Raw genomic sequence first — 14,843 nt, 5'->3', positions numbered from 1 at the left:
TCTCTTCAGAAGTCTAAGTATTGGATATAGTTTTTGCATGAAGTGGAAGACTAATAAGATCTTTCTAGGTTCCAAACGTCCACATTTCTACTTGGAGCACAATTTTTAAAGCCTGTAGGACTGTGGTAAAAAGCAGGTTTTCACCTACTTGGCATGTTCTACTTAATTTTATTTACTAATAAAATCCTTAATTTTCATTTCTGAAATCTGAAAACAATTAGCTCCTTGAAACCTGTCTTTTATGTAACTAGTAAAGAATAGCTAGTAAGAATAGCAAAGTTTGCTTACAAAATTGAAAGCCCCAAGCTTTTTTTCTTTTTTTCTTTTCCTGGTTATGGGGCTTGAACTCAGGGCCTGGGTGTTGTCCCTGAGCCTTTGTGCTCAAGGATAGTCCTCTACCAATTGAGCCACAGCACTACTTCCAGTTTCTGAGTGGTTAATTAGAAATTTCTGCCTGGGCTGGCTTCAAACAGCACTCCTTAGATTGCAGCCTCCTGAATAGGATTACAGTGTGAGCTACCAGTGCCCAGCTTCATTGGCATTTTTAAATGTTAGTTTTCCACTAATCTTCAAATTTCAATAAGATTTATTTCTTCCCTTCCAAGACAGAACTACCACTTTGCTTCAGAAATGAAATTCTTTTTCTTCTCAAATTCTCATGCTCTGAGGCCTAACTCAGGGAGAGTAATGACAAGTTTACAATTCAAATTTCATTAATACATGGAAACAATTCTTCCCTAGCAGTCAATGTTATAAATTTAATTTTCTGAACTTTATAATCCTTGATAGAGGCAACTTAAAGTTTGATGTATATTCTTTTATATAGGATTTCAAAATACACTTAAAATACCTTAAGATGAGCCATATTAATAGCTCAGTGTCATTAAAATGATCTACAAAAAGCAGAATACTATTAATTTTGCTGACATACCTAATAACTCAATACATCTGTAGATGTAAATCAGCTCTCTCAAACTTCATTTGATAACTGGACACCAAGAGTGGCCCATGCCTACTGTAATGATACTCAATAGCTCAGGATTGTGGTTTGAAGCTAGCCCAATCAAGAAAGTCCATGAGACTCTTATCTCCCACTAACTACCAAAAAGATGGGAGTGATGCTGTGGCTCCAGTGGTAAAGCAGTAGCCTTGAGCAAAGAAGCCCCAGTTCAAGCCCCAGGACCGGCACACACAAAACACACACACACACACACACACACACACACACATAAAACCCCTTCATTTGGCCTCATATTGGGTATGTGTTAGAAGACAGATCTACATACTCAATGGGCTTTCAAGTTATAGATGTATAATATTTTCACAAATTTCAGTTCTATAATTTTAGAGTATTTTTCATCATTTATTTTGAAATATACAGAGGTTATATTCACTAATATAAATATTTTCTCTCAAATATGTATATTCTTTTGCAAAAGAAAAAGTTTCCAAACATTTACAAAGTAACTGTGATTTTAGGATGGCAACATTAGGCAAAATAATTTTCCAGAGTTCTTATTTAAAAAGAATGCTCACCAGCCTCCCCACATCAACACAATAAGATGGATCCAAATCCAATGCCTTTGCCTGATTTATTTCAGGGATCACTTCCAATGAAAAAAATCTCAGAAAAAGGTCTCACGACATAATGGACAAGTAGATTTGTTGCTAGATGTAAACCATTTGTACTGAAAAAGAAAAAGTTGTAAATGGTAAAAGGACTTTTGAAAGTTACCACCTCACATATATACATCTATGTAAGCAAAAAGGAGAATATTAAAGTTCTTCCCCCTCCCTATATGTCTCCAAAACAAACACAATAATTAATATACCATTCTACCCTATTTAGACTCATACACAAAACTATCATGTCATAAGGAGGGCTCCTGATTCGAGAGGATACGGGGCAGCTTCCTTCTCAATACAAGGATGAAAAGGGGCAAAAGCTCTGATGCCAGATGGTCCTGGTTGCAAGTACTGCAGCCTCTTCGAGGCCCTCATCTCACATGTCTATGTATTCTTGAATGCTGGGAACTCTATCAAAGCATTCATTTATTTGTTAAAGCTCTTTGGTGCTATCAGTCTCAGTAAGTTACTAATTACCCTTTGCAAATACTGAAAATTCATTTTAGTATGTTTCTTATTAACTTCCAGTAAGAGAATAACACACATCTGTTTTCTTTTTCAAAGTCAAACATCTCACACACATGCAACAAAAAATATAACAAGTTCATTACCCTTTATTAGACTTACCAGGCAGGCAGAATGGAATTTTTTCTTGCATGTTCTACAGGCTTTTTTGGGAAGAGAATAGTTGAAACCGTGAATGACTGAGAAGCAAATCATGCAATCTTCAACTCCCTCAAAACGTTTGTCTACGTTATTTTTCCATAATGCTAACCCTTCCATAATACTTCCATTCTGTGACAGAAAGAAAAAATATAAACAAATTCACTATACACTGAAGTCTACCAGAGAAACTTTCATTCAACTTCATCAAAGGAAAAAAATTATTTTTATTTTATTATTTTTTTCAATACTAAAGTCTGAACTAATGGCCTCATGAATTAGGCAAGGGCTTCCCTTGCTAGGCAAGAGCTCGCTTGAGTTGCTGCTATGAGATGAGGAATGGGCCACCACATACAGCTTCTCTCTGTTGAGGACTCGGACTTTTTTGTCTTGGAGGGTCTGGATCAGAGATGCTCTCAATTTTGGCCTCTCGCACCACTTAGAATAACAGAAGTAGCCGGGCACCGGTGGCTCACGCCTGTAATCCTAGCTACTCAGGAGCCAGCTCGGGCAGGAAAGTCTGTGAGACTCTTATCTCCAATAAACCACTAGAAAACTGGAAGTGGTGCTGTGGCTCAAGCGGTAGAGCACTTACCTTGAGCTGAAGAGCACAGGGACAGTGCCCAGGCCCAGAGTTCAAGCCCCACGACAAAAAAAAAAAAAAAACCAAAAACCAAAAAACAACAAAAAAAAGAATAACAGAAGTGTGTCACGAGCCAGGTGTGGACTAAGGAAAAGGTCTTGTGAATTTTTCTGCACAGGCTGGCCTTAAATGGTAATCCTCCCATTTTCAGCTTCCCAAGTAGCTAGGATTACAGGCATGAGCTATCAATACCAGCTTTCAACCTCACAAATTGTAAAATTGAATCTTTCAGAACGATGAGATTCTGTTTGGTTACCTTCACTCACTTCTATAAAAGCTGACTTTATAAATAACCTATGAGGTTTTAGAAACAGATATAACTTTTTTTGAGTCAATATTCCAAGTTTATGGTCCCAGTTTCTCTGATGAAATTCTTTTATTAAACTATTTAGATTAGCTATCCTAACTTGAAAATAATTATCTTACCTTCTAATTTGTTCCAGCTCCACAACATTGGTAAACGTATTTACTGTACAACTCTTGAGACATATTACAATGTATAAATTGGGAGAGACTCATAAATTCTTTTAATTGTTTAAGCTTTCTCTAGCCAAAGGGGAGTTGAAATGTAAGTAAAAGTAGCTCAGAAAGCATCCATTAGTCTAGTATCTTTCCAAAGAATCTCTTCATTTAAGTTCCTTAAGGCTATACATTCTACATCTCTACAGCTTCAGTGACATAGTCAATCTCTCTTGTACACCAGTAAATAACACCAGTAAATAATGTATAAAGCCTCAAAAATTAAATCCATTTTGGCATGTATCTGTGGTTAAGCAAGAATTGTATATTTATTCCTGTCTTACACAGAAGAGTTGTATCTTGGCTTCACTACTTTTCAAATAGATCACGTCTCTCTAGAAAACCACATGTGCAAACAAAACCTACCTGATGGGTGAGGTAAGTGCTTAACTGCAGCATCCAGTTCCGCCACTGCTGCACGGCCACCCCAATTCTTTTCCCACTTTCCACTGTTATTGAACCCAGAGGATAATTTGAAGGCAGCTGTATTATAAGTTCAATGATGATGTCCTCGATTGTATAAGTAGCCATAACTTCTCGAGTAGTGGCTCGAGCTTTAACCTACAATACAGGATCAACTGTTTTTATCTAAATTTCATTCTGTCATTCAGAAAGTTTAGCACTGGGATTTTATCTGAAGGCCTTATAATTGTTAAGACTGCACTGTACCACCTGATTCTGTTCTAGCATTATGTATTTTTCAGACAGAGTCTCTGGTTTCTGCCCAGGTCACCACTGCCTACCTTTGTCTCTTATGTTTCTGAGATTATAAATGTGCGTCAACACACATGGCTAATTGGTTGAGATTGGGGGTGAGGGAGTCCTTGATAGCTCTTTGCCTGGACAAGCCTTGAACCATAATCCTCCCAAGTAACTGGAATCACAAGCATAAGCCATCACACTTAGCCTCAAGAACATTTTAATAGGTTAACTATTGGCAGATAAAGACTTTACAGAAGGGATAAGAAAGTAAACATTCATTTATCTGATACATGGGGCATTTAATAAGTAGGTTTAAGACCCTTAAACCTTAAGACACTTATTTTTATGACATTTTAACTTTGTCTTCACAAAATACCTTGCTCATAAAAACTACATTTTATTGTATTGTTTGTCACATAATAAAGCACTTGAGTAAATGAAGGTCACAGTATTAACTGTTACTTGTATGTCTGCTACGTTTGTGCAACACAAGAATTTGAAAATAAGATGGGCAGACTTGTATAAATTCTCAATGAAAAGTGCGACTTGTATGGACACTGATAATGAGAGATCTAAACAATACTCAAACAAGTTTTCCAGACTAAGTCGAGACAATACTAACCGTCATGCCATTAAACAGCTGCGTACTTGTTTGCACAGAAGATATTTCTTGGAAAGAAAGAACATTGCTGACATACTTGCTTGTGAATCTGTCTACAATGTTGAAAACACGCTTCTCACTGCTATTCCACCACAACCTCACCATGGCAGGCAGGTCCTTCAGTGTCATATGATAGACTGAGCAAGCCAAGTGTGGAATCTGGTAGGAAAGAGTTGATGTTTCTGAGGAGAAAACATTCTTAGTTAGTGACATGTACTCTTTACATAGAATAATAGACTCCAGTGAGTGTTTTTGTTAGAAAATCCCCAATTACTCAATGTCATAGTTAGCAAAATGACTATCTAGAGACACAAGAACTCTCCAATATTTGAACTCTCCCACACCTTCGACATGAACCAGAACAGCAAAAGAAGGAAAAATTGAAAATCTCAACTGACACTGAAAATTCTGCCTACAAATAACATTCTACATTTTTCACAAACAATATCGTTTAGACATTTATTTTTTCTTTTTTGCCCATCAGGGCCTGGGCCCTCTGTCCCTGAGCTGCTTTTGCTCAAGGCTAACACTCTGCCACTTGAGCGCAAGCGCCACTTCCAGCTTTTTCTGAGTATGTTTTTGGAGGTAAGAGTCTTGCAGACTTTTCCTGCCTGGGCTGGCTTTGAACTGTGATTCTCAGATCTGCCTCCTGAGAAGTTAGGATTACAGGCATGAGCCACTAGAGCCTGGTTTGGTTTAAATATATTTTTAAAGGGATGAAAAATTAAAGATTATCTCTGTTATAGGTTATAAAAAGGCATGTGATCTCCTTTACTTTTCCCAGAGCTCACTAAGCTGCTATGTAAACCTCCTAGAGCAACCACTTCAATATTCACAGACTCAGATCACCCTAAAAGTGCTAAGATTTTTAAAAACTCCTATTCTTAATTAAATTCCTATTCTTAGTAAATTCCTATTCATAGTACAGCTAGATTGTGTCCATTTATCCTCTCAGCTAAAATGTGCACTCCCAGTAAAGGAAGAAAAGTATCACTATTTTTGTTTCCATAACTGTATTTACTTGCCTCCAAATAATTCCATAACCAATACTTGTTTATAGAGTACAATATAACAATCAACACACTAAGCTTTAAAATTTTATTAAACTGTTTATCACCTCACCTATGAGACCTAGTTAAGTTATTCTCCTTAGAAGTTATGCATACTTTTCAACCTAATTTCATATCCCAACCATCCTCAGAGCAAGTATTACACTCCCTAACCTGAACTGCAGCTGCAAGAAAGGCCCCAACCATGTTTTTCACTGACCTCTAATACTCAGCTTGAGCTCTTCAGTGAAGAATGTTTTAGGGTCCTTACTAGAGACCTCAACAGCTGTCTCTCCATAGGTTGGGTTTTCTGGCATAAGTCTGAACAGATGATAGAGTAATTTATTCAAACTCTTTGTTTTCCGAAGGTACATGGAATACAGAGCTCGAAGCTGGTAGAGAGCAAAGAATTTCTTAATGAATTCAATTAGACCAAGGCAATCGATAGAAAGAAAGCAAGCTAACTACAAGAGAATGAAATAAAAATTAATTAATTTCAGCACTTCAAATGACATGGAAGAGATCTGGGTATGCAACTCACTAATAAATGCTTGCCGAGCACAAGGCCTTAGGTTCAATCCCAAGCACGGGGGGGAAAAATGTACATAGAAAATGTATGCCACCTCCTTTCCAAATGTGCCGTGTGCTATGTATGGCACTACTTCCGTTTATCATAAACGAGTACCTTTCCTCACAAACTATCACCTTCCTTATTATTAGACATATGCTCCCAACTTCTTTCATCCTTTAACGTGCTCACTTTAGCGTGGAGTCTCTATTTTAGCCAAGAAAAACTATTCACCATTCCACACAGATGACTCAACTTTCTTCCCACATCTTCCACACATTCCTTCCACACTGTAGTCCTTAATCTTGGCAAATTCCTAAGTAAACTAATCCCAGCGTCCTGGCTAACCTATCAAACACTACAGTATCCTTTTAGGACAGAAAATACAAATGAATAGTCCAAACTGTCTTGGGGGTCTCCTCTCAACTGTTTTATCAATCATGAAATTTCATATAAAACTATGGATTTCCGGGTTTTCCTTTAAAAATAGGAAAAATGTGGCTCCACTGAGAAAAGCATGGGCACCGTGAATACTTGTGCTTTTACAAGCCCTTCTTGCCAAATTCACTTTGCAGTTCTTTAATATCTACGTCTGCTTTAACCTGACTTTTTCTTTTTTTTTGGGTCCGGTCGTGGGGCCTGAACTCTGGGCCTGGGGACTGTCCCTCAGCTATTCAGCTCAAGGCTAGCACTCTACCACTTGAGCCACAGCGCCACTTCCGGCTTTTTTCTTTTTGCTTATGTGGTGCTGAGGAATCGAACCCAGGGCCTCAGGCATGCAAGGCAAACGCTCTACCACTGAGCACCTTCCTAGCCCCTAACCTGACTTTTTCTATACCACAGATCTCATAGTTCACAATCACCATTTTTTTGAACTCTGTTACTACTCAAATACAAGAATCAAGCTAAAGAATTTGGAACTGATTTTTAAAATGTTGACCCAAGTACCTTTATAAAGAAGAAATCTGGGGGGTAGCCAAGATTAGCATCACCAAAAGAACAACACACTGGCATCCTACACCTCTGAGGGAGCATGCTCAAGACATACAACTTGTGCAGTTAAGGCCTCCTACCGAAAAGTAACCAGAGTGGGGCACCTGTAATCCTAGCTAATAAAGAGGCTGAGATCTGAGTGAGGATCACGGTTCAAAGCCAGCAAGGGCAGGAAAGTCTGTGAGACTCTTATGTCCAATAAAACACCAGAAAACCGAAGTAGCACTGTGGCTCAAGGGGTAGAGCGTTAGCCTTGAGCTGAAGAGCTTAGGGAGAGTGCCCAGGCCCAGAGTTCAAGCCCCATGACTGACAAAAAAAAAAAAAAAAAGTAACCAGAATCTAATCTGAAGAAAGCACTAAAATAAGTCCAAATTTTATGACAGACTATAAAACATCTGACCAAAATAATGACAAGAAAGAATAATAGAGAAATGACAGATTAATATGATAAGCAAATGCAAATGTGATCTCTGCGTCCCGTCATGGTTGAGGTAACAGGTCAACACCACTATGCTCAACTTTTTCTGTTGGGATAAAACCTCACAAACTTTTTATCCTAACTTGCCACAAGTCCTCCTCCTCCTCTTTTCAGTTCACTGATTACAGGCATGAACCACCACATTGAATCCAATTTTTTTTTTCCAGCAACAAACACCTGTTTGAGACTAGTAATGTATTTCCATGGTTCAAAATTCCTAAGTTAAGAGTTTACGGTTTTGCCCTCCCTTTTACATTCCCCTAAATGCAACCAATTTCTTCAGGTAGTTTATTCACAGCATATAAATGAGTAACTGTTTATTTGCTCTTTCTTATTTTTTTGGTGTTATCAGAATTTGAACTCAGTGTCTCATAGTGTTTTGCTCATAGGCAGGTATACTAATACTTGAACCACATATTTACTCTTTATTTTCCTTGTGATTTTTCAGGTAGAATCTGTTATTTTTGCCCAGGACCAGGCTTACATAATCTTACCAGTAACCTCCAAAGTAGCTAAGATCAGAGTTTCACAGGCAAAATCTGCATTGATGAGATAAGGTCTCACTAATTTTTTGCCTCACCTGGCCTCAAACCATGATCCTCCTAATCTCTGGCTCCAAGTAATTAACATACAAGTATGAGCCATAACATCTAGCCTTTTTGCTTTCCTTTTTTGAGATAAGCTTCTCACTATGCAGCCTAGACTGGCCTTAAACTTATAATTTTTCTGCCTTATACTCTTGAATGTTTGGGGTACAGATCTATGTCACCTTATGTGGACCCACTTTTAAAAAAATTTACTTTATTGTTATTATAGAGATATTACAATAGAGGAGTTAAAAATTACATGACTCAGGTAATGAGTACATGTCCTTTCACAGTGGATCCTGAACTCTGAGCCTGGGTGCTGTCCAGCTCTTCAGCTCTTCAGCTCGAGGCTAGTATTCTACCACTTGAGACATAACACCACTTCTGGCTTTTTCTGCTTATCTGGTGCTGAGGACTTGAACCCAGGGCCTCATGCATGCAAGGCAAGCACTCTATCGCTGAACCACCTTCCCAGCCCTGAATCCAGTTTTTAGTAAGTTGTTTTTTAAATTCTATTTCCAGAATCGCCCAGTATTATCTACTAGGTTGTTCTGATTTATCTGTTTACTGCTTATTCTAGGTCTCAGGCTCAACAGTAAAAGCACTCTTGTTTCTGCACTCTTGTTCCCTCCGTGACCATGAAAAGGGATGACGCCTGGCTATGTTCCTCACATCTGCATGTCAGATGATAAACAAAGAAAAAGAAAAACAGAAACTGATGTAAAAACAGGTGTACTACCACTTGAACCACATCCTCAGCAAATAAAACCAGGTTAACAAGTCATGAACTGACTGGCCTAAAAAGAAATAAAACTAATCTGTTTAGCAACCAAATCAATGTTGCCTTTATGATTTGATCTTCCTCTTGACCATACTGATGCACATGTGCAGAATGATATATTGAACCAAAGTATGGATAAATGCAACAACCTAATTTATTAATTTAAGAGTTATGAAAAATGAAGTTAGGTGTATGCCTGTCCCAGCCTCCTAGAGGTAGAGAAGGAAAGACTAAGAGTTTGAGGCCATCCTGCACTACAAGACTGGACCTTGCATCCAAAAAATGAATATGAGAAAAAGAACAGATTTTTTCCAGTTTCTTCCTGGATAGTGGGGTGTTTCTTTCTAATCATGAAGAAACAGTGACATCTAGTGGTTGATGGAATCTTGGAGTAAAATAACTAGACTATTCACCATGTAGAGATTAACACTGAATTACTTTATCCTGCCACCCACTTTCAAGTAGGTAAATTTCACTATAATTTCTATGACAATCTGAAGTTCGCCTCTCCAAAAGCAACATCTAATTCTAGATTTTTTGAAATTATTATTATGGTAGTATAAAATTAAGTTATACAAGTATTGCTCCCTTCACTAAAAGAACTTAGGAACTATATTCATCAAGTGGAAAAAAAATTACTCCAGCCACATTTCAGAGTTTAACTACTTTTGGGGGAAAAAACAAATTTGGAGGAGGAATTAACTAGAAACTTCCTGTTATTAGCTTAAATAACATTCTGAAGTTGGGTGATTATACAAGATTAAATGTAATGCATTTCCCTTTTGTTCCAGAGTAAAGAAAGGCGTTTAGAATACTAACAAAAAAACATATTAGGACAGAACTATTAAAAGTTGTCTTGTATGTTTAAATGCCTGGCAGTGTCCCGCAACCAAAAAAAGTCAGATTTATTTACCTGAGATGAAGCAGCTTTGAAGAAAGTAAGTATTAATTTCCAAGTGAGGAGATAGCCCAGAACATAACAGAAGTCTTCACTCAGTGGCTTAATAGTAATAATCTGTCCAACAGGAATACATCCCAAGACATTTTCTAACAAATCTTCTAGAGTGCTAAGAAGAGACATCAGTGCCACCGGTGGTGACCTAAGCAATGAGAAAATGGCACAATTCTCTTTTAAGTTGTCTGTTAGCAAGTTGACAATATTATAAACATTCTAGAAAAATCTTCCTCCAAAAGTGGTTTAAAATATTGTTACTTCATACTTCTTTCCCTGTTAGAATATACTGCCTTCTAACTTAGTAGTATGAAAAAAAATCACAAACACCAAAATTTACCAAAAGGATAACTTCTGAATCATAATACAGTATTTCTTCTCAGGAAATTTAACACTTATGTTAATTCACAACATTGTGAGTTAATTTTCTTCTTCATTTACTAACTCATGAACACATCAGGTAAACTTATGTTCCACGTCAAAGTTCTTACAAATATGAGCTCTGAAATCTCCTCACTTTCCAGACTGCTTTCAAGTTACCTAACTTGTACAGTGGTCCTCCACCTGTGCTTCCTTCTTTCTATAATTCAGGTTTCACATTATTCCACAATGAGAATTTAATGAGTTAAATTATAAATATATACTTACAAAGCCGGTTCTTCTTCTTCATCTCCATATGACTTTAGATTATCCTGATCATATTGTGGTAACTCAGGCATCAATCTAGAAATAGAAAAAAAAAAGTATCCATTGTTTACTCATACTTAAGAACAGAAAGATTAATATTTATTTTGTAGTGAATACGTTTTTTGTCGGTTCTGGGGCTTGAACTCAGGGCCTGGGCACTCTTCTTGCTTCTTTTGCTCAAGATCAGCATTCAAGCACTTGAGCCACAGTGCCACTTTTTCTGTTTATGTGGGACTTAGGAATTGAACCCAGGGCTTCAGGAATGCTAGGCAAGCACTCTAGCACTAAGCCACATTCCCAGCCCGCGAATACCTTTTTTAAAAATTATAATTTGTTATTATTAAGGTGCTATACAGAATAGCTGCCATTCATTAGTCAGGTAATAAGTTCAATTCTTTTAGATAATGTCACACTTCCTTTGCTTTCCTCCAGTTTCCCCTTCCCAGCCCACAAGTTTCACAGCTCATTATGAATATTTTTTTTTCTTTTCTTTCTTTCTTTTTTTTTTTTGCCAGTCGTGAGGCTAGAAGTCAGGGCCTGGGCACTATCCCTAAGCTCTTTTCTCAAGGCTAGTGCTTCTACCATTTTGAGTCACAGCACCATGTCCGGTTTTCTGCCTAGGCTGGCTTTGAACCTCAATCCTGAGATCTCAGACTCCTGAGTAGCTAGGATTACAAATGTGAGACACCAGTGCCAGGCTTGAATGAATACACCTTTTTTTTTTTTGTCAGTCATGGGGCTTGAACTCTGGACCTGAGTGCTGTCCCTCACGGTGAGCGCTCTACCACTTGAGCCACAGTGCTACTTTCAGTTTTCTGGTGGTTTATTGGAGATAAGAGTTTCACGGCTTTTTTTGCCCGGTCTGACTTTGAACCGCAATTCTCAGATCTTGGCCTCCTGAGTAGCTAGGATTATAGGTATGAGCTACCAGCGCCTGGCTGGAATACATCTTTTAATGAGCTTTTTCTAAAATAACCACCTATGGCCAAGATTATCTTACTAAAAATTAAGTAAGAACAAAAGTGGCTTACAAAATTAAACAACTGGCAATTCTTTCAGTTGTTACAGTCTGGTCTTCTTTGCATGCATTTCTATCTATCTGTCTGTCTGTCTAAGTATGTATGTATGTTCTCTGTGTGTCTATGTGTGTACCTACATTTTGGTTCCAGGGTCTGCATTTAGGGTCTGGGCAGTGTCCTTACCATTTTGTGGGGAGGACTAGGAGGCTGTTGTTTTATTTTTTGTTTCTTGTTCAAGGCTACAACTCTACCACTATTCCACTTCTAACTTTCTGGTGACTAACTGGAGATAAGAGTCTCATGGACTTTCCTGCCTAGACTGGTTTTGAACCATAATCCTCAGATCTCATCTCCTGAGTAGTTAGGATTACATGCATTAGCCACTGGCTCAAGTTTTAAACTGATTTTTTTTTTAATGATTAGTGATTAAAAAATACATATTGTATTTTAATTGTCTTAGTTGGACAAGTCTTACTTGTAGAGCATATGATAAGCAGCAATTTGCACAGGTCTTGCTCTGAAGAGAAGTAATGGGACCAATGTATTCAACAAAGTCTGGAGAGACACTGGCAAGTCTGCTTTTTGGCCAGCAACCAATCTTGATGGGAGTTTGTGACTCAAAAGCTGGTCCTTTGAGATATACGTTAATGTTTCACACATGGGCTTCAGCATTGCATTTTGAAAAGAAGTTTCAGACATATCTTTGTTTTCTCCTGGTAAGAAAGAAAAGAAGCATAAGTTAATAATAACTAGTTGATAGAGTCACAATCAAATGAGATTAAACTAGACAAACATTATAGCACGTTGGATGAGCCAGGATCTGGTGGCTCACACCTGTAATCCTAGCTACTCAGGAGGCTGAGATCTGAGGATCATAGTTCAAAAGCCAGACCGGACAGGAAAGTACTTGAGGCTCTTATCTCCAATTAACTATCAGAAAACCGGAAGTGGCACTGTGGCTCAAGTGGTAGAGCACTAAGCCTTGAGCTGAAGGGCTCAGGGACAGGGCCCAGGCCCAGAGTTCAAGCCCCACAACTTACCCAAAAAAAAAAAAGGTTGGATAGCAATATGAATTGAAGGAAATAAAGGTTCAAGTTACACAATCTAATCCAATCATATAATCTAAAGTACTACTATGCTAATGTGCAGTGGTATTTGAAACCTACATTAATTTTCAACGTTAATCTGTAATGGTCTTTGAATCCATTAATTTTCAACTTCTATCTGTGCCATAAACAACAGCATATAGGATGCTTTTCTTTCTAGTCTTTTTCAGTGAGTCTCACTTTTATGCCCTTTTCTACTTGCCTGTAACAGTGACCAAAAGAGGTAAAAGCAAACTGTGGATGCCTTGAGAAAAAAATTCTTTCCATTCACTGAGTAGATTTACAGGAAGATTGCCAACAGTATCCTCAGTTGCTGAATCAAAAAAAGCACTGAGATCACAGGCCAAATCACAGCTGACACAGGCAAACAATTGTACAAGTGGAACAGAATACAATGCTTGATTTTCATTTGTTGTCTGAAGAAAAAACAGAAACAAAATAGGTAAGCATAGTTTCTACTGGAGTACTATAAATAAGACAGCAAAGAAGTCCTACTTTTCATTTCTCTTAATTTAAAGAAACAAAAAATGGTTGGAGTATACAGTCTCAGGAGAAACAGATATTTTACAACAAAACAACTTTCCTTCAAAAGTACCTATTAGGAAACACAGCAATGATACTCAGTAGACACTATATTGAAAATGAACTATACAACTTGTGGGTGGGTCTGGGAGAGAACAAAGGAAGGGGTGACACTGTCCAAAAAACAAATGTACTCATTACATGACATATAATTGTAACCCCTCTGTAGTTAAAAAACTAAAAAATCAGAATCTTCTTTCCATGTACACAATACAACATTCATTCTTTAGTAAACTATGTCTGTCTATGCCAAATAAACTTGATAAACAGACCAAGCCTTGCCTTTCCTAAACTATATTTTATTTATGGACCTGGAAAATTTTTCCATCAAGTTACCCAACCTTACATTTAATAAAGTTTAAGAAGGACTTTGAAAAGAGTCACTTTTTACTTAAGACAAAAAAAATTATATATTAGGTATTTAAAATTCCTAAACTATGGAAGAAATAATAACATCTACAATTTACTAAGTATTCCTAATTACCTCTGCAGCCCCACATGGTTATTTTAAAATAAGGAAAATCAGGATCAAAAAGGTTAAGCTTAAAATCCTAAATTATACCGTTAATAATCAGGCAAAGCAGAGATACAGCCCAATTTAATCCTGACTGGCTGGCTGTCTCAGAGCCCTTGAGTATTACACTTGCAGTTGCTTTGAGTCTTTAATAAAAATCTATGTTACTCTCAATTTGCTTATTTTTCATGAATCACTCTGCCAGTATCAACAAAAATCGTTCAGTGAATAAAAATAAAGCCTGAAAAGGACTATGCTGCAAAATATTTAAATAGGCTAATGCAAGAATAAGTTAATAGTGTTTAGGACATTTGATCAGTGAATGGTGATGGTAGTCATTAAGGCACTATCGTTTCCAGACCCACCATACAGTGTTTAAGTAATATTTCAAATGTTCATCTTACAAAAGAACTAAGCTGAACCATTATTTATAAAGTAAGAGGAGGAATAAATAACTCTAATACACAAGTACTCAAAAAGATTCAATAGAGGTGATGACCTATCAGGTTCATTTACCTCTAGCCAAGCCAACATGGAACACATGATGAAGTCCCATTCACTCTCCGCTAAAGGATATGAGCAGTATTTCAGAAACTGGGAAAGGAACCGGATTATTTCTATGTTTATACCCAGTACTTCTGGACTTGCTTCTGATAGATTACTGTGATAAAAAATAAAAACAAAAAAAAAATCAAAGAGAATTAAAAACTGAC

At 37.3% G+C, this 14,843-nt stretch overlaps 1 protein-coding gene across 1 annotated transcript in view; it reads right to left on the bottom strand.

The window, feature by feature from the left end:
* Positions 1 to 1,567: 1,567 nt before the first annotated feature.
* The window catches only part of Ltn1 (listerin E3 ubiquitin protein ligase 1), a 48,942-nt gene continuing 35,666 nt past the window's right edge, over positions 1,568 to 14,843 (bottom strand). The window contains exons 21-30 of the mRNA XM_042676847.1: positions 14,647 to 14,791; positions 13,237 to 13,450; positions 12,404 to 12,641; positions 10,871 to 10,945; positions 10,184 to 10,370; positions 6,084 to 6,255; positions 4,776 to 4,996; positions 3,818 to 4,012; positions 2,254 to 2,421; positions 1,568 to 1,688 (exon numbers count right to left, since the gene is read on the bottom strand). Of these exons, the coding sequence (XP_042532781.1) occupies positions 1,626 to 1,688; positions 2,254 to 2,421; positions 3,818 to 4,012; positions 4,776 to 4,996; positions 6,084 to 6,255; positions 10,184 to 10,370; positions 10,871 to 10,945; positions 12,404 to 12,641; positions 13,237 to 13,450; positions 14,647 to 14,791 (1,678 nt within the window). The 3' untranslated portion in view covers positions 1,568 to 1,625. The remainder of the gene's footprint in view (positions 1,689 to 2,253; positions 2,422 to 3,817; positions 4,013 to 4,775; positions 4,997 to 6,083; positions 6,256 to 10,183; positions 10,371 to 10,870; positions 10,946 to 12,403; positions 12,642 to 13,236; positions 13,451 to 14,646; positions 14,792 to 14,843) is intronic.

The sequence above is a fragment of the Dipodomys spectabilis genome, unplaced genomic scaffold (genome assembly GCF_019054845.1).
Source record: "Dipodomys spectabilis isolate Male_0828 unplaced genomic scaffold, ASM1905484v1 ptg000032l, whole genome shotgun sequence".
Classification (NCBI taxonomy): domain Eukaryota; kingdom Metazoa; phylum Chordata; class Mammalia; order Rodentia; family Heteromyidae; genus Dipodomys; species Dipodomys spectabilis.
This window is presented reverse-complemented; position numbering and strand designations above follow the sequence as displayed.